This window comes from Rhineura floridana, chromosome 9 (genome assembly GCF_030035675.1).
Source record: "Rhineura floridana isolate rRhiFlo1 chromosome 9, rRhiFlo1.hap2, whole genome shotgun sequence".
Classification (NCBI taxonomy): domain Eukaryota; kingdom Metazoa; phylum Chordata; class Lepidosauria; order Squamata; family Rhineuridae; genus Rhineura; species Rhineura floridana.
The window spans coordinates 39624468-39646622 of NC_084488.1; the positions used below are offsets into that span (position 1 = coordinate 39624468).

General features: G+C 39.8%; 1 protein-coding gene across 2 annotated transcripts; it reads right to left on the bottom strand.

Annotated features, from left to right (window-relative positions):
* Positions 1 to 3810: 3810 nt before the first annotated feature.
* TLR3 (toll like receptor 3) lies at positions 3811 to 21251 on the bottom strand. Of its 2 annotated transcripts, XM_061583013.1 has the most exons (6): positions 20612 to 21251; positions 15316 to 15567; positions 12516 to 12960; positions 10490 to 10681; positions 6692 to 8508; positions 3811 to 4711 (listed from the first exon to the last, which is right to left on the bottom strand). In XM_061583013.1, exons 3-6 carry the CDS (start codon positions 12954 to 12956, stop codon positions 4483 to 4485), a joined length of 2679 nt encoding a protein of 892 aa, XP_061438997.1. In that variant the 5' UTR covers positions 12957 to 12960; positions 15316 to 15567; positions 20612 to 21251; the 3' UTR covers positions 3811 to 4482. The 2 variants fall into 2 exon arrangements, with proteins under 2 accessions (XP_061438997.1, XP_061438996.1); XM_061583012.1 differs by lacking the exon at positions 15316 to 15567.
* Positions 21252 to 22155: the final 904 nt, after the last annotated feature.

The following is a 22155-nucleotide window of genomic DNA, read 5'->3' on the forward strand; positions in this document are numbered from 1 at the left end:
CCATGCTTGGAGAGAGACCAGAGACAAAGGAATGTCTCCTCTCTCCTGGACAGCCAGAGAACAAAGGAATGGAAAGGGCAGGAGGGGCAGGTAAGCTTCCCTAAAGGCGTCACAGTCTAGCGACAGAAGGAAGTCAGTCAGAGCATCACAGGTAAAAGGTAAACAAAGCCTATCCATCTGGAGGACCCTAGCCCTATCTTCCCTCTGGAGCTTAAACAAAAGAACAAAACAGGAGTTGCTCTTGCCCCACTTCCAACACCCAGGACTGCAGCCCTAGTTATCATACATCCATATGGTATGTGCACAATGGGGCATGTGAAAAAATCCACAGAGCAAATACCCTGGGAATTTGTGCTCAATGTAGAACCACAATTTCTAACTTGTAGCCCTCCAGATTATTGTATTCCCATCATTTCCATCCAGGAATGATGAGAGTTGAAGTTTAAAACATCTGGAGGGCCACAGGTTAGCTTCCCTAGTTCTAGGACACACAACACTAGGGATGTCTTTATTTCTGTGCAGATTTCATACTTTTGCATCCCATAGTATCAGGTATCACATAAACTCTGGTCTCATATATCCTTGCTTTTAGTAGCCAGGGTCATAAATCAGTTGTGCAACCAAATGCAGATATTATTTGTGCTACAATGGGCTGCACATTCAGATGGCATCTTTCTCTGCACCATTAATTTAGATGGAAGGTATATTTTAGTATGCATTCTTAAACTTGTGCATTTATTTTTACTATCCAAGCAGTTTGCACAAGAATTCGCACTACTATAAAATCAGACATAGATAGAATCAGACATAAGGAGTGCTCGGGATTGCAGTTGTAAGAAATTTATTTACTATAGTATCCATAAAAAACCAACTGCCCAGAACAAAATAAGCCGAATTTTCAATTATGCCAGTTGACTCTTCCACATGTCTGCACCCAGGGTTTTCACACATACTTTTAAAGTTCATAAAATAATGATTAAAACACCAATTATGTGTTTATTTATTTGGCTAAACTAGCCAAATTAAACTATTCTGAACCCCCCTTTTCATTGCATCAGTTCAGTGTGTTCAGAATTCATTGATACATTCTACATGTTTTCTAATCAATACAAATATTTTATTGCATTTTATACTTGATGTGCAGTCAACATTTATGATCAGTTGGAGTAAAAAAAAATATTTCCTGTGTTTGGTATGCAAAAAGCTACCTTAGGTATGTCAAGGCCTTGGGGATGATCAGTAGCATTTTCTTGACCAGCAGATCTCCATGCTTTATCACAAATTGCTCATGAAATTTCCTTAAGTTTCAAAACAGAGATTTGTTAGGTGGCATTGGAGGAGCTGCTTTTCAAGTACTGCCCTTAGACACCTGACACTAGTGACATGGTTCTCTCAGTACATGCGGTTTGTTTACTCAACTACAGGGACTTAGAGAATGATCCATGTGCTTCTCTTTATGTAGGTGAAAGTATAATTTACCTGGAGAGAAACCTGGCATTACCACCTCGAAGCCTCCTCAGCTTTCATGGCACAAGCTAGAAAAGAGAATTTGTCACTTTGAGTGAAAAGAAGATCAGAAAGATGATATTGGAGCGTCACAATGAAGATAATCCAATTACTGTAATTAAGGAATCATCACATATCAGTTCATCTGTAAACAAGATCCTTTATTTTCACTTTAGATCTTTTGAAAGCTTCCCTCCAGGCTATAATTCCACATATAGACACCATTATTTCTTTATATTTTGTTCTTTTCCCTAAATTTTTTAAATATCTTATTACCAAAAATACATATTTTAAAAAATCAAGCTTATTCAAATAGAGATATTTACAATGAGTTACTATACATATCCCAAAGTGGAGGATGCACTGTAAATACAGGCATGGAGGTGTTAAGATTATTTGAAATCTGTATTTTTCTTAATCGGATCATAAACATTTATCTTCTTGTTTAAAATATATTCAACAATGAATCTGAATAGAAAGGACAAAAAAAGTACTGAAAATATATAGACTTGATACTGTCCTAATGATAATCAACAGACTCTACTAAAATTGTGGCTCCTAAAACTGAAACAAATATACAAAATAAATTGAAATGAATATACAGCAAGTTGTTATTATTATTATTATTTCAATTTATATACCGCCCTTAGCAGAATAGCTCTCAGGGCGGTGAACAAACAAGATAAAATACAATATATCATAGTAAAAAATCACAAAAACATGTACAAACAAACAACAGAAAGCACCATCAACATAAATTTATTGTACTAGGGTGGCTAATAAATTAGTAATTATATAGAAAGTAATAAAATAAGACATACAAATTAATATAAACTAACACTGCAAATGTCCATTCAAATAGGAAGCAAAAAAGTCAAAGTTGCTCAAAGTTAAAAATTCTGCCTGGCCTAGGTAACAGAGGGAGTTAACCCACTCTTGTCTGGCTCACTCGAGGGAAACATCTGGAGTTTTTTATTTTTTTTTCTCATAAACATTATTCTTTCCACAAAAAGTCAAAGAGAGGTTTCAATTCTTTAAGAAATATATCTATCAATTTTTCTCCAAATAAACATGTCGATTAATCCATCTCGTTAATAATAATAATCTTATTGTCATAACCATAGTCCAAATAAGTTATGAGCTGAACATTTTCATATTTTTATTTTAACAACAAAATAAGAGACTGTTTGGAAATGGGTGTTTTTCCCAAATCTGTTTACACTGTCTTTACTAAGGGGCTATCGTGATAAAGCAATTGAACATATCTCTTTTCTTCTGATTTCAGTATTTTGTATGTCCCAAAGCCAAAAGGATTCAAAAGGAATCCCTTTTGTCCTTCACCCACACACATTTTGGTAACTTGTATAGTCATAAATCTCCATGACATAAATCTCTCCTCCCTTCAGTAAGCACACACAACTTATGTCTCTTCCAGATGATCCGCAAGAGAAAACATGAATCAAAATGTAGAGCAGGAAGAGGCATGCATGTCTGTTTTCCGGAGAAGAAAACCAGTAAACAAAACTCCACAAACTAGTGTTTCCCTGAAGTCAGACACGTTATCCTTCCTAAATATGGGCACATTTTAAGAAAAGGAACTATATATTTAGGTAGACATGTTTGGATTTTTGGAGGCATACTATACAAAGCTTTTCTGAAAACTGCCTACACTGATTTGACGCCTGTTTCCACAACCTGAAGTCTATTTCCCATAGATCGTGCATCAAATACAGGCATACCCCGCTTTAACATACGCAATGGGACCGGAGCGTGTATGTAAAGTGAAAATGTACTTAAAGTGAAGCAATTATCTATGCATGTACTGCACTGCAATCGCCGCTAGATGGCAGCGGCGTCATGCCATTAAGTGTCCGTAATTGCGAAACACACGTACGTTAAGTGGGGTATGGTGGCGTATGGAGCATGTACATTATAGGAAGGCAACGTTAAGTGAAGCGACATTAAGCCGGGTATGCCTGTACATTGCTAACATTTCCTTTATTATACGAAGGCAGGTTTTTTTCCCTAACTAGTATTTAGTGGCACAGCTACTGGTTCTTCCACAAAGTAATAAGAAAAACAGTTGATTTCTACAGTAGCACCTGTACCCGCCTGAATGATATTGTATGAATCAGCATCCATTCAAACTTGAGCCACTATCTTAATGGTGTCACTGTTCCTAGTGCTTAATGTTACATGTAACATTTGATGCGCAACACATTAATGTACCTTCCCATGGTCGTCTTTATCTTCTTTAATATATACAAGGCTTAATTAACCAAATGTGTTATGTTTAAACATATACAGTATTTTAAATTAATATTTTTATTCAGCTTTGTTTTTCTGTCAATACAATAAAGCACACATAACAAAACAAACTAAAGTAGAGCAAATGTTGGAAGAGGAAGAGATAGGGAGAGGAAATGGGTCAAGTCAGCAATGAAAACTCAGGGAATGAAAAAGTAACAATTTTAGCAATACAGATATATTATAAACCTATAAACCTTATATACCTATTAACTAAAATAAAGCACACAAACTATTCATCATGTATTATTTAACTACCATACCACTATCCACCCTCGGTATCATTTGCCACCTCCAGGCCCTGTTTTTAGGAAGAGGTGTCAAGAAAAAGTCAGCAGACTGTGCCTGCTCTAGCACTTATTTTCTTGTAGGGAGTAGGGAGACAGAAAAGAAAGCTGAACTGAACTGAGCTTCATTCTGTTCGGGACATGATTTTCCTCTTTGAGATCGTCTTCACACATGGGGTGGAGAGAAGGGATATTGAGGTTACTAGCCATGTCCTCTTGTATGCTTTAGAACATTCTGCATTTAGTGGTTACCTGAACTTACTCTCTGTGATTCCGGTCTACACAGTTGATGTTTTCCCCCTTTTCATATCGTATATTATGGATAGAATTTTGGCTGTTAATTCAAACATCCAAAATAGTTTACTATAATCCTTTTAAAATGTCATAGTATCCTGCTACTAGTTTTAAGTGCTGATTTTAACTGCTGGTAAAATGCATTGATCTGATCATTCTGTACCGGCCATTCCAAGATACAGCGAGATTTGAACATTGCTCTTCGTAAACAAAGTGCATTTTTCAATTTATAATCAGGAATGTCATGTCGAAAAACTAGTATGATGGAATCCCGACTTTGTTCAATGGCTTGCTGTATAGCATGGTACACTTTGAACCTGAACAGAAGACAAAGAGAATAAAACTATTTTGGTACAAAACATGCATACATATTCAAAAACATATGTTTTTATGGTTCATTGACTTGTGATTCAATAACCCTGTCAATGGTAGAATACCAACAAAACCAGATATTTTGCAGAATAGGGCGTTCAGATTGTCTTATTTTAAGTTGACCATGTCATTAGAATTGCACTTTATGAATGTTTGGCATGAAAACAGTGCTTCCAGAGGTGCTGAAATGGCTCCTAACTTATCCCTGGCTCCCCTTTCATAATTGTTTATATGGTTTTCACTGTGCAATCTGCAGCTGCTTTGAACCCATTTTTGTTTTATGTTATGGCTTCTTCACGCGACAGCCAATTTAACAACCATGCTAATGTTATGTTTCCATGTAGCCAATAATATATGGCTATGTGACAAGAACACAAAGTCACTTCAGACTGAATGCCAGAAGCGTTGTCCTCACTTGGAATCGGTGAACACTCTCACCTCTGTCTGCAACCCTCCCTAAATATCCAAGAAAGATTTTTTGACGCTTGTGAGCTTTCCAACCCTAGCTGCAACAGAAAATAGTCATTAAGCATGGTCCAAGATCCCCGAGTCCTGATAATGTGAATTACATGCAGTACATGGATTGCCTACAAACAGATGGTGCAGTACCATTCTATTCCTGCACACAACTGGTTCGATTGATTTAAGGCCATTTGAATCACTAAAAAAGACAAATTCAAATCATTTTAATCATTGGGTTTCCATACAATAATTTAATCATTTATTTCCAATTATTTCCATTATTTTACTATTCATTTTACCTGTACAAATGTTCAATCCAACAGAGGTCAAGCTTTTGTGAGTGTCCCAATCAAATACTCACAAAAGCTTAAATGTTCATAAAAGCTTGTAAAAGGATTAGTTGGAACACTCACAAAACACCATTGTCTCCTCCTTTCCCAGCCCGAGAGACTTACCTTTCTGGAGAAGGCAGAGCTGGCACTCCTAGGGCCATAGCAGAGCATCTTTTCCAGCCAGGAACTGGGACAGAGGCCAAAAGTCCCAGAACTCTGGCAGGAAACTGGCACTACATTTATCATTCCCTCCAAAGAAAAGGCCCTAGAGCAGGTATGGGGGATCTTTGGCCCTCCAGATGTTATTGAATTCCCAGCAGCCCCATCCAACATAGCCAATGGCTAGGGATTATGAGAGTTGTAGTTCATCACCAAGGGCCAAAGGTTCTCTGGCCCTGGAAAGTATTTTCCTTAGTGGAAATGATGCATATAGCTGGGTATTTTGAGACTTATAGTCCCAGTCCTTTATCAGAAAAGGCAATCCACCAGGGCCCTGGAAATGCTATCACATTTTCCTGTCCCCAAGATACGTTTGTGGGCCTGAAACCACTGGAGGAGGCAGCTTGTAGAACTGAGGCGAGCATTCAATGACAATTACAAGTGCTAGCACCCCTGCTCGAAATCAATACATTTCTATTACTTACTTTGTGTTGTAACTATCAAAACATATTGGTTTATAACTAACGAAACCCTTTACTACCTTGGAGCATAATCCAAAACCATAAATTCTACATTGTACGATTTATGTCTGCTTAGACACAAGGATACAAGATTACGTACTTGAAGACTAAGCGTCCAGAATTTTCCAGAAACAAGGGATAATGCTTACTTGGCATTAACCACCACATGAGAAGTGAAATGCTATGCTATTTGGTTAACAGAATCTAAAGAGTCATAATTTGAACAGTACATTCAGTGCAAGGCTACTGTGAAGAATTTGTAATGCTTGACCTCAGCTGGCAGATATTTCTGCTTTGAGTTCATTCTTTTACACATAATACTGCAATACCCAGGATTTCTTGGCTGGGAATCACACCATTTTACAGGTTTGAAGCTAGTTTAAAATTGTAGTGAAGGCATGCTGTAAAAACATAAATGGAAAGCTAGTTGTTACAAGTATTTTTAACTTACCTTTTGCACCAAGGATCTTTTAAGAGATGTTCAGTTACAACAAATATAATCTTCCTGCTCCTCTTTATACTATCGACAATGGCTTCAAATTCAGATATTCCAGCTTCAAAATCTCGTTCTTCTAAGCAAAACCTAATTTCTGGTTGACTGTTTTCTTCAAGAGGAATAAAGTTCTTGGACACCCAATTCTTGTCCTTTTTGGCATGAATGATATAGGCATCATAATCAAACTGTTGCTGTGGTCTGTCTAATTCCCTGTGGCCAAGGACTCTGTTTACAGTCACATTCCAGAGAAATTTTATTCTCCACCCTTCAAAGTGGATGAGTAGGACTACAAAGATGAGGAGCCATACCAAAGTAGTGCTCACAATGCAGACCAATTTAAAGGGTGCACTATCACATGGTGAGGTATCAAACTGTACTACCCTGTTACTATGATATTTAGAGGGGGTGTTACAGAGATAATTATTCAATCCTTGGATATACGTTCTACTTCCATTAAGCCAATTAACAAACCAAGCTATGCTTTCACAAGTGCAGTCAAAAGGGTTGTTTCCCATATTTAGTTCTTTCAGATTTGTGAAAATAGTTCCAAACACTTTTTCATCAACAGCTGTCATAAGGTTCTTCTCTAGGAAGAGCGAATTCAGAGTTACCAGTTCATCAAAGATAAATTCTGGAAGCAAATTCAAATTATTGCTTTCCAAATTCAAGCTCCTTAATTTAGATAAGCCATGGAAAGCCTTTCCTGGAATCTCATCAAAGCCATTGGATTCTAAATCAAGCAGATGCAGCTTCTGAAGACCTTTTAAGAAGAGAACAGGGCCATTTGGGTTGGCCTGCTTCCATAGTCGAGCCAGATTATTATGTTGCATATCCAGAATTTCAAGCTGGTGGAGTCCATCAAACAGGTCATCTCTCATGTTAGCAATATTGTTGTTACCTATATCTAGGATTGTCAAATTGTTCAATTTACGGAATGGTGAGGGAGAGATTTCAAGGTTACTACAACCTACCCTTCTCAGCCTCAGCTTTCTAAGATTTGGAATGGAAGTGAAGGATTCACTTGTCAAGTTCACCTGACTGTTGTAAGAAAGATAGAGAGTCTCAATATTACTAAGACCTTGAAATTCCTGGCCAGTGAGGTTTTGCTTAATATTATTTAAACCTAAATCCAGAGATTTTAGTTGTCCCAGCCAAGAAAAGGCCTTAGCCTTGATAGAAGTGATTCCACATTTTGTTAGGTTGAGAAACTGCAGTGATGAATTAGCAAGTGATGAAAATGTTTTCTCTGTTATTGTGGTCATATTACACTGGCTTAAACTCAATTTTTTCAAACTATCTAAACCTTTAAATGTATTAGGAGTAATTTCCATAAGTTTATTACCATCCAGAATAAGATACTCTAAATGTTTTAGCCACAGGAAAGCAAAATCATCAATTTTTTTGATATATGAATTTCCCAAATTCAGATAATTTACGTTGTACAATCCATAGAGGGAATGAGAAAAGAGATGTCTAATATTATTATTCATTAGATTTAAAATTTCTAAATCCTCAAAATATACAAGAGACCCATTTTCAATCCCAGCCAAAGCATTGTTAGATAGGTCTAAAATGGTGAGGTTCGTTTTTTTCATTCCACTGAAGGTTGAGTTGGAAATCCATGAAAGTTGCACCTGGGTCATTGAAAGATTCTGAATTCTTGTTCCAGATAATTCTGAACTAAGTTTCTCTGTGTTATTAGGTCCCAATGGAACATTGTTCAAGAGAAGGCCATACAGATTTCCAATAGCACGGAAACAGCCGGGGTGAAACTAGAAAGATACAGAAAAAGGGAGGGGGTTACGAAAGGAATGCTACATGAAACTAGCACTGGGGTGAAATATTCAGCTATTCTCTTTCAGCACTTTCAGGATGTGTGTGAAAATGGCCAATTAACAGTACAATTTCATTGTGAGAACTGGACCATTCTCTAAGTTAGAGTGGACAATGTATGGCAGGGGTCACCAACCCATCGCCCATGAGCACTACGGCACCTGCTAAGACCTTCAGCAGCGTGCCCAACAGGCAGACCAGAATCCGAGCTTTCATTTTTTAAAAAAGCACATCTCTAGCCCTCTAGGAAGAAGGTTATGGAGCAAAATGTGCAACTATCTTTCTAAAGCAATTTATGTGAAATGAGCCAGCCTGGCTGCTCCTGCCTGTCAGGTTTAATTAGCCAATGAATGAAGTCAGAGCTGTGATTAATAAATTAGTTGTTTGGATACCAGGCAATAGGAATCCCTAGGGTCCTAAAGAGCTGCTGTTTTGCCCTCCCTTTAAAGCACTTTTTCTGCTTCTGTCTTTTTTTCCTAGTCCTTGGAATCTCATAGTTTGCCCTTCCTTTCCCCCTAACAACCAGGATGCATCTATCCTGTACTGGGCTTGCCTGAGATTATGTAGTGCCCAGAAATTATTTTCTGCAAATACTACTACACAATAAACGTGAGTGAATGTTAAAGAATTCCCCTCCCTATAAAAAGCAAATGTCAAAACTTTGCAAAGAGGCTTAGGAGCTAAAGACCAGGCACTCATTAAAAATTCACTGTATAATTAACTTATGATGGACTGCCTTCAAGCCGACTCCGACTTATAGCGACCCTACAAATAGGGTTTTCATGGTAAGCGGTATTCAGAGGGGGTTTACCATCGCCTTCCTCTGAGGGTGAGAGGCAGTGACTGGCCCAAGGTCACCCAGTGAGCTTCATGGCTGTGTGGGGATTCGAACCCTGGTCTCCCAGGTTGTAGTTCAACACCTTAACCACTACACCACACAGGCTCTCTAATTAACTTCTAGTACAATAGTATGCATGTCTACTCAGAAGTAAGTCTCTTTGTGTTTAATGGGGCTTACTTCCAGATAAGTGGGTACAGGATGGCAGCCTAGGCTTTGGTTTAGGGTTGGCATTGGGGAAAAAACAAGTTCTTGTGCCTTTAACAATTGTGCAGGCAGAATTGAACAGGTCAAGCCTTGTCTAGTATGGAAAAACAATTATGGGGAAAGCTTCACCATGCCTACTTTCTAATTTTCTGTTATGCGACACCTCCCATTGCAGCATTTTGTGATTGGTGCCCCCAGCACTCCCTCAACATTTGAAATGTGTCACAAAAAGGTTGGCTACACTGATCTATGGACACCATGTTGCCTAGGCACCCTTCCTTCCTTTATCTCATCCAGCCTGCAGGGATCTAGCCATGCCTGCAACAAGGAGAGAAACCAGCAGGTAGGCAGGCACATGCACAACGCCAAGCCATAGATTTTCTTTTGGAAAAACGCTCTAGCTACTGTGGTCTGTGGTTGGGCCTCTGAGCTCCCTGCCTCCTGGTCTTCTTTCTTTTGTTCTTGTGGTAGTGCAGCTGAGTCTCTGGAGGCTGGATGAGGAGCACAATCCACCTGCCATTGCCACAAGAAAAATGAGAGAGAAAACTGGGAAGCACTGATCTATCCAAACACTGTTCTGAAACTCCTAGTAATTCACATTTGTTGTGCATCTCCCACATATCCCTATTCAATTGCAACTCTACATAAGCTGTGTTCCTTTTATGCAAAATGGCCCATTAACCAAAATATTTTAAGCCCACAATCTTACAAAGAGGACCGTGCCTATATTAATATTTTTACCTACAAGATACTACTCATTTATCAGATTAATTTAAAAATAACACAAGCCCATATTATGGCTTGAGATGGTTATCCAGTCTCAATACAACTACACCTGTTTATCAAGACTATAAGCCCAGCCATATAATGTTTACCTCCTTTAGAGGGTTTGATGACAAGTCCAGTTTATTTAATGATGAGTTACTAAGGAAGTCTAGGTCTTTTTCCTTCAATTCAGTAATTTTATTCTGAGACATCACAAGCTCCTGAAGACTCTCCAACTGTTGCTGGAATCCTAGTTTTGAAGTGCTTAGATGATTTTGAGAGACATCGAGCAAGCTCAAATTCTGAGGAAGATAAAGTGGGGGAAAGTTATACTTCTTTTCCTCTTTTATAACAAATCCGAAACCTTTTAAACTCATTTTTACACTGTCTGGTTAGAACATGTCAAACAATAACCAGAACGTATTTAAAAGGTTGTCTCAGATTGTATTAAGTTTTTTTTACATCAGAGGCATCAGTCACTTAAGCTTCTAACCCTTGCTGCTGCTGTACTGCCTTCAAGTTGATTCCAACTTAGGGCAATCCTATGAATAGGGTTTTCATGGTAAACGGTATTCAGAGGTGGTTTTACCATTGCCTTCCTCTGAGGCTGAGAGGCAGTGACTGGCCCAAGGTCACCCAGTGAGCTTCATGGCTGTGTAGGGATTTGAACCCTGGTCTCCCAGGTCGTAGCCCAACACCTTAACCACTACACCGCACTGGCTCTCTAACCCTTAGGTATTCTGAAATAAAAGATAATCATTCTGTCAAGGGAAAGGATGGACCACTGCTCTAGAGCTGTATCTACTACAGACATATCAGACTACAGTTTTAGATTGGTTTTATGGTCCCTCTCACTCTCACTCTCTCACTCTCTCACTCACTCACTCTCTCCACAGTAAACATCAGAATTGTAGTTAATTGTTTTCACCCTATGTGAAGAAATCTCTAACAGAGACTTCTCAGAGCCTTCACAAATGACAATCCCAGAATTCATAAGAAGTAATGAAAGGTGAGTTGGTGCAAAACTAATTCAAATGTGTTATGTAGACAGGTCCTAAATGTCTGCATACAAAGCAAGTGAATTCAATTCTAGGAGTTAATTTAAAGTATGGCTCAATTAACTTTTCAATCTGGGCATTTTAAGGCCAGCGGCCAGTCCTTGAATTTGGGCAGTTAACAAATGAAAGTTATATAACCATGGGGAGAATGCTTTCCCCATGCTACTGATCAGCCACAACCCACTCCTGTACATCTGTAAGTAGAGGAAATGACTGGGGCCATGGAGGAGCACCATAGCTGCGCTCTCTTTCAGGATCTGATCCTGTCTTATTATCCTAGTTTGTTAACTGAAGTTATAACTGAGTTACCCAATATGGATGTAATGGGGAACTCTTGACTTAATGCAAGCTAGGATCTTTGTGCCAAAGCCAGTGTGCAACAGGAAGGGGAGGGGTACAAAACCACAACACTCATTCATGGCTTCAAAGATTCCCCTTTTCAGTCTGGCATCAGTTTGTCAAGATACAGAACTACAAGGGTGCCATCTGTAGAAATTAATGTGCAATCAAAGTATATCAGAATTTGTAATAGCTGACATGCCTGCAGTCTGCAGTAGACACCCATGCCAGGAAACCATAGCCAATCACAGTTTCCCAGAAAACATACATGTACAATCACTGCACACGATCATATACATTCAGGCTTCTTGCTAACTCCCACACAGCATAGAGCCTATATATAGACTGTCCTCTCATAGATCACAGGACTGAATAAAAAAATAAGAAGTAGGGGAAAATGTACAATCAGCCAAACTTGACAGCAGTGTATATACACTCTCATGTTAGGGAGAGGAGCAATGGATCAGAGCATTTATTTTGTTATGTACCAGGCTTTAGGTCCAGTCCTGGCATCTCAAAGTAAAGGATCTCAAGCCCATTTGAAAAACACTTCTACCTGAGAACTTGGCAAGCTGTTGCTAATCAAAATAACCATTAGACAAACCACTGGTCTGACTTACTTTAAGACAACTCCTTATATTTAACCATGTCCTGCCCATCCCCTTCCCTGCTGATTTGAGTTTGACTATGCCATCATCCAAATTTATGCAAAAAAATACAGTTGAAAGTTAGATCTTACCTTCAGATTTTTGAAAGGCTCATTTTTTACTTCCAGTATATTGAATCCCAAATTAAGCTCCTTCAGATTGGTACAGTAAATAAAAACATCATCAGGAAATGCATGCAACTGATTATGTCCCAGCTTCAAAACTTTTAACAGAGGCAAATTCATACACAGTTCTGCATGCAGTTTAGAGATTGAGTTGAATCCTGCATCCAAGTAAACAAGCTGACTGTACTTCGTAAAGTTTGTAGGTGGAAGCGTTTTTAGCTGGTTATGAGAAACATCCAAAGCTGTTATATTGGTCGGGAGATCAGAGGGAATCCGAGTCAGCTTTAAATGACTACAATCTGCCATCTTATGCATAATTTTACAAACATTCCCAGCTGATCCACAATGAACATAGATGCTCAAAAGGATGAAAGGGAGCCATGTCCAGCAAATAAAAAGCTTCCTCATTTTCCTGAAAAAGAAGGTGCAAATTTAATATTAATGTCTGCTTTTCAAGAATATATCCTGAAGAAATCCAGGTAGGGCTCAATAACTGCATCCATGGGCTTAATCCATACTTTTGAGGGGTACCATCTAGCTTTCAGCTGATAACTCTGTGCCCTCCTATCCTTTTGAAAGATCACAAATAGAGAAAAAGAAGACTGGGCATATGAATGAGAGAGAAGGACATCCTCATTCTTCCAGGTGAGAAGACAGGTAGGAAAGCTGAGTGAGGTAGGGCATGCCATGGAGATGAGTTCCCTCCTCTCCCTTGAGAAGTTTGTCCTCTCCCTCCTTTCCCAGCTTGCTTCTAGAGTAGGACAGTAGGGAAGAGCCTGATGTGCAGAGAAGAGCAGGAAACCTCTTTAGTTACTTCAGTTTGGCCCATCTCTCTAGGAACACTTACATGGAAAACATATCAAAACTCTGACGAACCAAACGAAGGATCTTCTCCCCTTACCTCTTTGGTATCTCCTCTCACCCTTAATGTAACACAAATTAAAGAGGAAAATTGCCCTGGTAGGTGATTGAGCTTTCTGGCAGACCCCTTTAGTGAGGGCATGGTCACCAGCTTTCTCTCATCTTCCTTTCCCAGCTATTCCCCTCACAGAGCTACGATTCCTAGAGTAGTTTAACAATCAAGCCCTCTTCCCAGGGAACTTTGGGAATTTCAGCTGTTTGGGGACCAGGGGTCTCCTAACAACTTTCAGCACCTTTCACAAAGTACATTTCCCAGGATTCTTTAGGGGAAGTCATCACTGTTTAAAGTGGTATCATGCTGCTTTAAATGTATAGTGCTAATAGGACCTCAGACTCGTCAGAGGGCCTTTTCAGCACTAGTACTCCAGCAGGAATACTCCACCCCCTGAACATTCAGTACTCCCTCCCCAATGTTCACCTGCTACTAGTATCCATCTTTTGGCATTAGCTGAAAACCTTCGTCTTCCTCCAGGCATTCTGAATATTCTAGGGAACTGGCCAATGCAGTAATATGGGGACAGATGGATTGGAGATTTATTGACTGTGTATTCCGTTTTGTGCATCTTCAGGTTTAAGTATTCTTTTAAATGCTGCAACTCAACCTGGCTTCATTGATGATGATGAAGCATGGGATACTGTACAGCAGGGCCCCACTTTACGGCACTTCGCTTTATGGCGCTTCGCTAATGCGGCGGTCTCAATAAGACGCAATTAGACTAAAGTCACTCATACAGCGCTTGTTCTGCTTTTACAGCGGTTTTCGGGCACTGCACGCCATTCCATTCAATGAGTTCCATTTTTGGGCAGTTTTTGCTTTTCGGTGGGGGTCTGCAACATAACCCACCGTATAAGTGGGGCCCTACTGTATTTTTATAAGATACGTTAACTGTACACCGCAATGTATACTGAAGTATAAGCCTAATATAAAATCCTGAGGTAGAATATATATGAGACCTACTGGCTAAGGCCACTTTAAGCCTTATGGATGCTATTATGAGCTACAACCACCACTCAGGACTTGAACCCTGACCTATTTGATTCTGATTTACTGGCTGAATCCAGATACACATGTACTTGTATGTATGTAATGAATATATAAAGAACAAATAAATATGATATGATTGATAAATATGTTCTGCTGTTGAATTCCCTAAACCTTAGTATGGTCTTTAGTGGGACTTTGACCACAGTTTGCCTAGACAGACCTAACTGCTGGCAAAAACCACGGCAGTTCAGGTGACCACAAAGTTTGTCTTATTTATTTATTTCATTCCCATCCTTCCTCTCAGTAGGAGCCCATATAAGTTGTCTATGTAAATACAGTCTAGGGGAGTATGCAAGAACCTTCAGTCCTGTGTTTGTACCAGAAAGAGATGGTCCAAGGCCATTTCAGTGTCCACAGTTTGATGCTTACACTTTGTAACAACAACTGTTTATTGAGAAACAATTTCATGTTTATTTCACCCAATACCTAAAAAAAACTTTTCAAAATTGTTTTCAAATAGAAGCCTTCCACTCAGTAGGCTCCAGCAGTCAAATATTGCTGTCGCTGGAAAAAAAACTCTTAACTTTTATTTCTATCTCTGAAGTCAAGAATTCCACCCTTTTCTTTTGTGCTTCTCTTACTGAATTGTACAATGATGATTTATTCCATTGATGAGTTGCTTGACAAATAAGGAGCCTCCAAGCAACTTACAAAATTTTAAAAGCATAAATTGTGACTTAAATCAGACAAAAGAACAATGCATTCCAATGAATGCCATACAATCATCTATAAAAAAACTCAGTAAAACAGCAGCAAAAAGATACTATCAGCAGACAGCAAAATCATTATAAGCCATCATACCTGGGAGAAGAGGCACGTTTTCACCTGGCACGAGAAGGATGTTAAAGACGGAGCCAGTTGGACCTTGCTGGGAAGAGCATTCCACAAGCAGGAAGCCACAACTGAGAAACTGAATGTCAAATCACCTGGTCCCAATCACATTTTGAAGTCTTCAGAGCAAGCACAAATAAAAAGTTGTTTACAGCCATGTGAAGCTTTCTCCCTGTTGGTGCTTGTCTCCCTGCTACACGTGGTTTAGCAGTAGTGCTGAACCTGACGTGGGACAAAAGGAATGGAAACTTGGGACTTGTGGCAAAACAGTTGCTTATTTGGATGCTGCCCCTCAGATTTGATCCTGCTGGTGCCTAGCTGGTTATTTAGAGTAGCAGGGATCAGCACTAGGACTGATATATTCAGGGTGGCTTACAGGTAGTGAGTGCACAGAATAAACAAGTGTGCCTAATACTGAAAGAAGAAGAAACTTTATATTAAAAAGTGCCTTTCACACAGTTGGGCATCTGTTCCTCTGTTTTATCACCACAAGCTCCACAGTTCTGCTTTTTTAAAGAAATCCTGTTAACCTACATGGATAAGCACACCAATATTCTTATACCTCAAATACTTAAAAAAAATTATCAACCTTGCTGTGCTCTGCTTGAATATTTCTGCATAAAAGGCCTGTAGCTTAAATGGCTTCTCTGACGTTAGGTATAGTGAAGGAGTTCTGCTCATCTGAATCAATATTTGTGTCATTTCGAAATACCATTTGCCCCATGCTGGCAAATAGGCTTGCCAGCCACCAAGCATGTCCACAATCATGGCACCTTCCTGAGCTCATCAGTTAGCGTTGTTTACTATGTGAAGAACTTGGATTAAAGGCAATACCATTTCCCCAGGGCCACTTCTGTACACAAAGTAGGAAGCAGCAGCTCCTGGTTCCGCAGTGGTCTTTGTCATTCTCATGGATGAGTTTTGGGGAGAGGGTTTGGAAACTGCAGAATATGGCACCCCAAAAGTAGCAGTCATGGATTCACTAAGATGCAGAAAGCTAGTCAGTGAAATGAGATCTATTTTAGGAGTTTATGCTAAGAGGCAGCTGAGTACAGTTTAGAAATCTAAGAAATAAAGTATGGGTTAATCAAAACAAGTCCAATATAAACTGGAAGGGTAGATGGGGCCTACCATCATCTTTCACTGATAACTGGCCAGGGCCAACATATTGTTATGGGATGTGATAGATGATTTCTTTGTGTTCCCTTCAAGCTTGTAATCTTGTATCTGAAGCTGGGATATGCAAGCAAGAAACCAGCTCTACTGGTCAGGCTAGTTTCCTTTGTTAAGCTAACCTGTGAGTTAACGGACTTAATGAATGGTCAATCTACATATCCAAAGGGAGCTATTGGAATTCTTTCAGGTGAGGGACCTTTTCCCCCATCCTGTGGCCAAGGAGAGGCTTGTGTTTTTAGTATAGTCTGGAGAAGCTGGGAACTAGGGAGACAGAGAGGCTTGCTTGCTTTCTGGACCCCCAAAGCTATGAGTAATGAGGTGTAAGATCTAATGGACTGTGTGATAATGCTGTGAACTCCTCCATCTTAAGGGTTTGAATTCCCACACAGCCATGGCACACTGGGAACCTTGGGCCAATCACTGCCTCTCAGCCTCAGAGGAAGGCAATGGTAAAACTACCTCTGAATACCGTTTACCATGAAAACCCTATTCATAGGGTCAACGTAAGTCGGGATTGACTTGAAGGCAGTCCATTTCCATTTTCAAACATGATTGCAGAAATAAATCCCATTGAACTCAAAAAGTATGCAAATTATCAAACCCACCCTCCCTTCTCCTTCCTCCTAACCCCCCCTTGCCCCTTCCCTCCCCCTTCCTTTGCCCCTCCCTCCCCATCCTGCTCCCCTTCCTCATCCCCATGGTCAGTTTTACCTATCTTAAGCATGATTGCAGGGAGGTAAATGCCACTGAACTCTATAAGCATGCAAATGATCAAACCTCCCCTCCCCTCCCCCTTCCTTTGTCCCCCTCCAATATGCCCCTTCCTCCTCCCCCATGGTCAGTTTTTCCTATCCTAATGATCATTGCATAGTAGTAAATCCCATTGAACTCAATAAGCATGCAAATGATCAGACCTGCTTTCCCCCTCCTTCCCCTCTCCTCTGCCTTCTTTCTCCTCCCCTGCCCACTCCAGCCCTCCCTGCCTCCCCCCTGGTCACTTTTACCTATCCTAACCATGATTGCACGGGAGTAAATCGCACTGAATTCAATAAACATGCAAATGATCAAACCTGTCCTCCTTCTCCCCTCCCCCTCCTGCCTGCTCCCATCCCAGTCCTCCCCTCTGCCTTTCCTCCCCTCCCTCCTCCTCCTCCTCTTCTCCCCATCCTCTGTGGTCAGTTTCACCTATCCTAAGCATGATTGCAGGGGAGTAAATCCCACTGAACTCAATAAGCATGCAAACTATCGATCCATTCTCAGCAAACTTGCACAGGATCCCATTTCTTACCTCCCGGATTTAAAAGCTGGGAAATTCACTAATACGCAAAAAACCTTGTGGTTTAAGAATGTACCTATAGCCCACAGATATTTCTATCAAACTTTTAAAAGCAAGGAAATTGCACGGCTATAGTGAATGCACCAGGGAAGCAGGAGACCTGACCTCCTCTCTGAGATATTGGACTGCCCTACAAATTGGTCAAAATGCAAACACCATTTGGGTTGGTCTTTCACAGTCCAATCCACTTCCTGGGTAGCTTGGAAGAATTTGGTAACATGTGCCTCTGAGCATATGGTGAGTGGTGGCAACACCTGCAACCAGCCCAAATAATAGAAAAAAGATGTGCTGTGCTGATCTTGTTTTAGCAGGGAGGAAGCAACATTATTAAGACAGTTGATATAGTTCAGATGGTCCCTTTAAATATGTCTGATTTACTTTGCAATTTTAGTGATGTTTCCTATAGGAAATCATTTTCTTTTGTTTCTGTTTCTGTGAAGATGTGAAGTACAGCAACACTTTGCAAAATTTATACTAAAAAAACTCCAAACATAATTGTGGAATTATTTATTTATTTATTACATTTGTATACCGCCCCATAGCCGAAGCTCTCTGGGCAATTTACAACAAATAATGGAACTGACTTCTGCAGAATAGTCTCCAGTGGACCTCAGGAGTGTCTCAATTTGAACAAGATAAAACAGTGGGAGGTGAAATATATTTTAGCAAAATTCTAGGTATGCTCTATGTTTTTAATTGACCATGCCCACCTTGCCTTAAATAAAGTGGTTTATACATAGCAGGCTGAAAACATGCATCCTCTCTTTTCCAACAGCTAGAGTCATTGCTGAAATAGCAACATATTGTAATCAGTCTGATTTTACATCAAACTGCAGTTTCAGATTCAACTGTTAATGCACCCAAAATAGAAATAGAACATAACCTCCAATTTGAAACACAAAAGGCTGTCTTCACCAGCATATGACATTAATAAAATGGTTTTGAAAATAATAAAAATAAATTTGACACAGATTTCTAGGATGAATAATGAGGGAAATAAAATTTTCTAGTTTAGATTCTCTGTAGAAACATTAGTAACACAGGAAAGAAGCAAAGTAAGAAGAACACCAACAAACATACAAAAATATAATTATCTCTGGACATGGCAAGTGTTGCCACCACTCACCATATGCTCAGAGGCACATGTTACCAAATTCTTCCAAGCTACACAGCAAGTGGATTGGACTGTGAAAGACCAACCCAAATTGTGTTTGCATTTTGACAAATTTGTAGGGCAGTCCAATATCTCAGAGATGAGGTCAGGTCTCCTGCTACCCTGGTGCATTCACTATAGCTGCGCAATTTCCCTGCTTTTTAAAGTTTGATAAAAATATCTGTTGCCTGTAGGTATGTTCTTAAACCGCAAGGTTTTTTGCCTATTAGTGAATAAGACCTTGTTCATAACAGATACTATTGGAGGTCACTGATTCATAGGGTCGCCATAAGTCATAACTGACTTGAAGGCACATAACAACAACAACAACAAACATCTGTAGTATAATAGCAAATTCAGAAGTGCAGGGTCCCTTCATGTTAGTCACAACCACACACACCCCTTTTTTGCTGCTGGGTTGAGAATGAGATATTTGTTAATGCCTTCTTCCGCAACAACAGATATCCCTAGGAGCCAATAAGCAAGAAAGGGGAGGTTGTTAACTGCTGAGAAGAGTCTTCTCAATAGCTGACTCACCTCCTTTCACTCTGATTGGCTCCTATCAGCACGAAAGGACAAGGAAGCATGTTAGAAGCCGCTTCTCAGCAGCTAACACACTCACTCCCCTTTAATGCTGATTGTCTCATAGGATGCTGAAGACATAGGGACCCTGCTGGAAACCTGGTCCCCAAAAAGTAAAGGGTCTAAGACCCCCAGACCCTGGACAACTATACCATGCTCTACATACAGCAGACAGAAACGTGCTAGAAGGGAGGATGGCCACGTGGTCTTCAATGGCCCTTGGAAGGGTGTGTTAAAAACTACAAAAAACTGTATCAAATGTCACCTGCAAAATGTGGAAGGATACAGCATGTGGAGAGAACCCAAACAACTCCTTAAATCTGGGCTGGACGGCTCTAGATTCTAGCAGATATGTAGCTGAAGCCTGTGCATGTTTTTACTCAGAGATAAACATTCCAGAAGCAAACAATGATTTTAATGGGACTTATCGAAAAGTATTTTAGTTTAAAGCAACCACAAAGCAGGCAGGGAACAAAACCCTTGGAGCAAATTAATATCCATATTGCAAGTTCGGCTGTGGCTGAAATTTTCATTTTTGCCTTTGGCTGAACTCTTTTTTTTCTATCTACTTCTTGGATTTCGTTTGGGGAAAGGGGGGGTGCCTGTGATTTTTGTTCATAATCAAAAGACCCTGGGATACTGCAATAATATGCTAAAATTCATATAGCCACACAGTTCTCTAAACTGAAGAAAGAAGTCGAAGCAACCTCAGACTATATACTAAATTATATACTATATACATTCTAATTTCACAAAACAACTAAGGGAAACAATTTGTTTTAATCCAGCTCAATTTGCTTTAACCTCATCCGGAATGCTACACATTTCTAAGCATGCACCTCAGATAGGAATGCAAATCCTTTTTAAAAATAAAGAAATAATGCAAGACTGAAACTGAGTTCAGGCACATATTAAGGGCCTGCAGGAAGCTATAAGGAAAGCATAAGGAAAGCATTCCGTTCGGAAAGCTGGCCCTCCCCCACGCCCGCCCGAATAAAATAAAATCATGGTACACTTACATTAAATTTCTTTCCAAACGGCTCGTCCTCCTCTCTGTTCAAGCAACTACAGAGGCTGGTCGCCACATTTCCGGCACTGTGGCTCTTTGCAAACTTTCTGCTGGATTAACGACGAGCTAAAAGGGGCCTGCACAATCTGGTTTCTCTGGAAGAAAGGAGGGTTGGGCACTGCCCCAGCAAAGAAAGCGAAAAGGAACAAGCATCCTGCTCTAGTTTTTCCTCCCTGTCTTCAAATTTCAAACACAATTCAGCCGTCAGGATCACTTCCTTGTTCTCCTCCACACTGATTTCTTTCAAATATCACACGGTCAGTAAACAAAAGTTTACCCTTGGAAGATTTCCTTTTTCCTACTAAACACACACACACAAATGCTGCACATTTTTAAAAGTCTGCAAAGGATTATTTATTAGGAAGGGCAAAATACTCCTACTTCAGTGTTTAGGCAGTTTGAGAAGGATTAACTTTATATTGTGAGCCAGTTTAGTTTAACCTAGGCAGGACTCAGTGTAGCGAGACAATTTTCATTGGGCGAGCAGAGAAAAATGCAGTTCCCCACACATACACTGCACTATACAGAGAAAGCAGAAACAGCACACACATGGGGAAAGTGGAAGAGCAAGGTTTTCCCTTCCCCCCCTTTCTTCTCCATATGCCTTACAGCGTATTATGGCACAAGGCCCAATACATGTTGCGAGGGAAGGGGGAGTGTGTTTGGGAGAGGGCAGGAGGGTTTTTGGATACAGTGAAGGCTAGTAGTGATGGGCAAGGGCATTTTTTCCAAGCTCTCAGATTGTCTCAGAAAAATTATCTATGTTTTTCTGATTCCCAAACCCCCAGAACATCTTGGATAATTTCAGAGCTAATCTGAGATGAGTTTGGAAGAACTCATCCATTTGACAGAGGACTTTCCAATTATATATACCTTGAGGTGGTAATTTCATTTTGTCTTGGGAAGTTGTCTATGATATTCTTCAACCTGGAGAGGGTCCTCCATAGTCATGTTGCTTGGGGTTGCATTTGTATAATTGAAAGAGGTGTGGTTCCATCCTTGGTTGTAAAAAATCTGCCTAAAGAAGCTAGTGTTTGCTACTCCAAATTATCTCTACAAACATGATATCCCATTAATAATGACAATGATGATTGCCTTATGAGTTTCAGCACCAGGTGAAACTACTTATATTCCTTATAATGACAGTAGATTATGCTGCTTTTATCTCTTCTGGCAATTCTTAGTAGTTTTTATCTTATTGCTCCTTACTGTACTATTAAAGAATTTTATTGTTTTGTTTTATATATGTGTGCGTGTGTTGCAAACGTTTTGCTTAATGTTATTATTGGGTTGTATTTAACTCAGTCCTACTCAGAGTACACGCACTGAAATTAATGAACCTAAGTTAGTTATGTCTATTAGCATGAACAGATCTACTCTGAGTAGAACTAGCTTTGACTACCAACCGTTGTTTTTAATATGGGGGAAGCCTCCTGGAAAATATTTTTCATGACACAGTAGGTTAATACTATTCTGAGTACATGCAAATAAAAT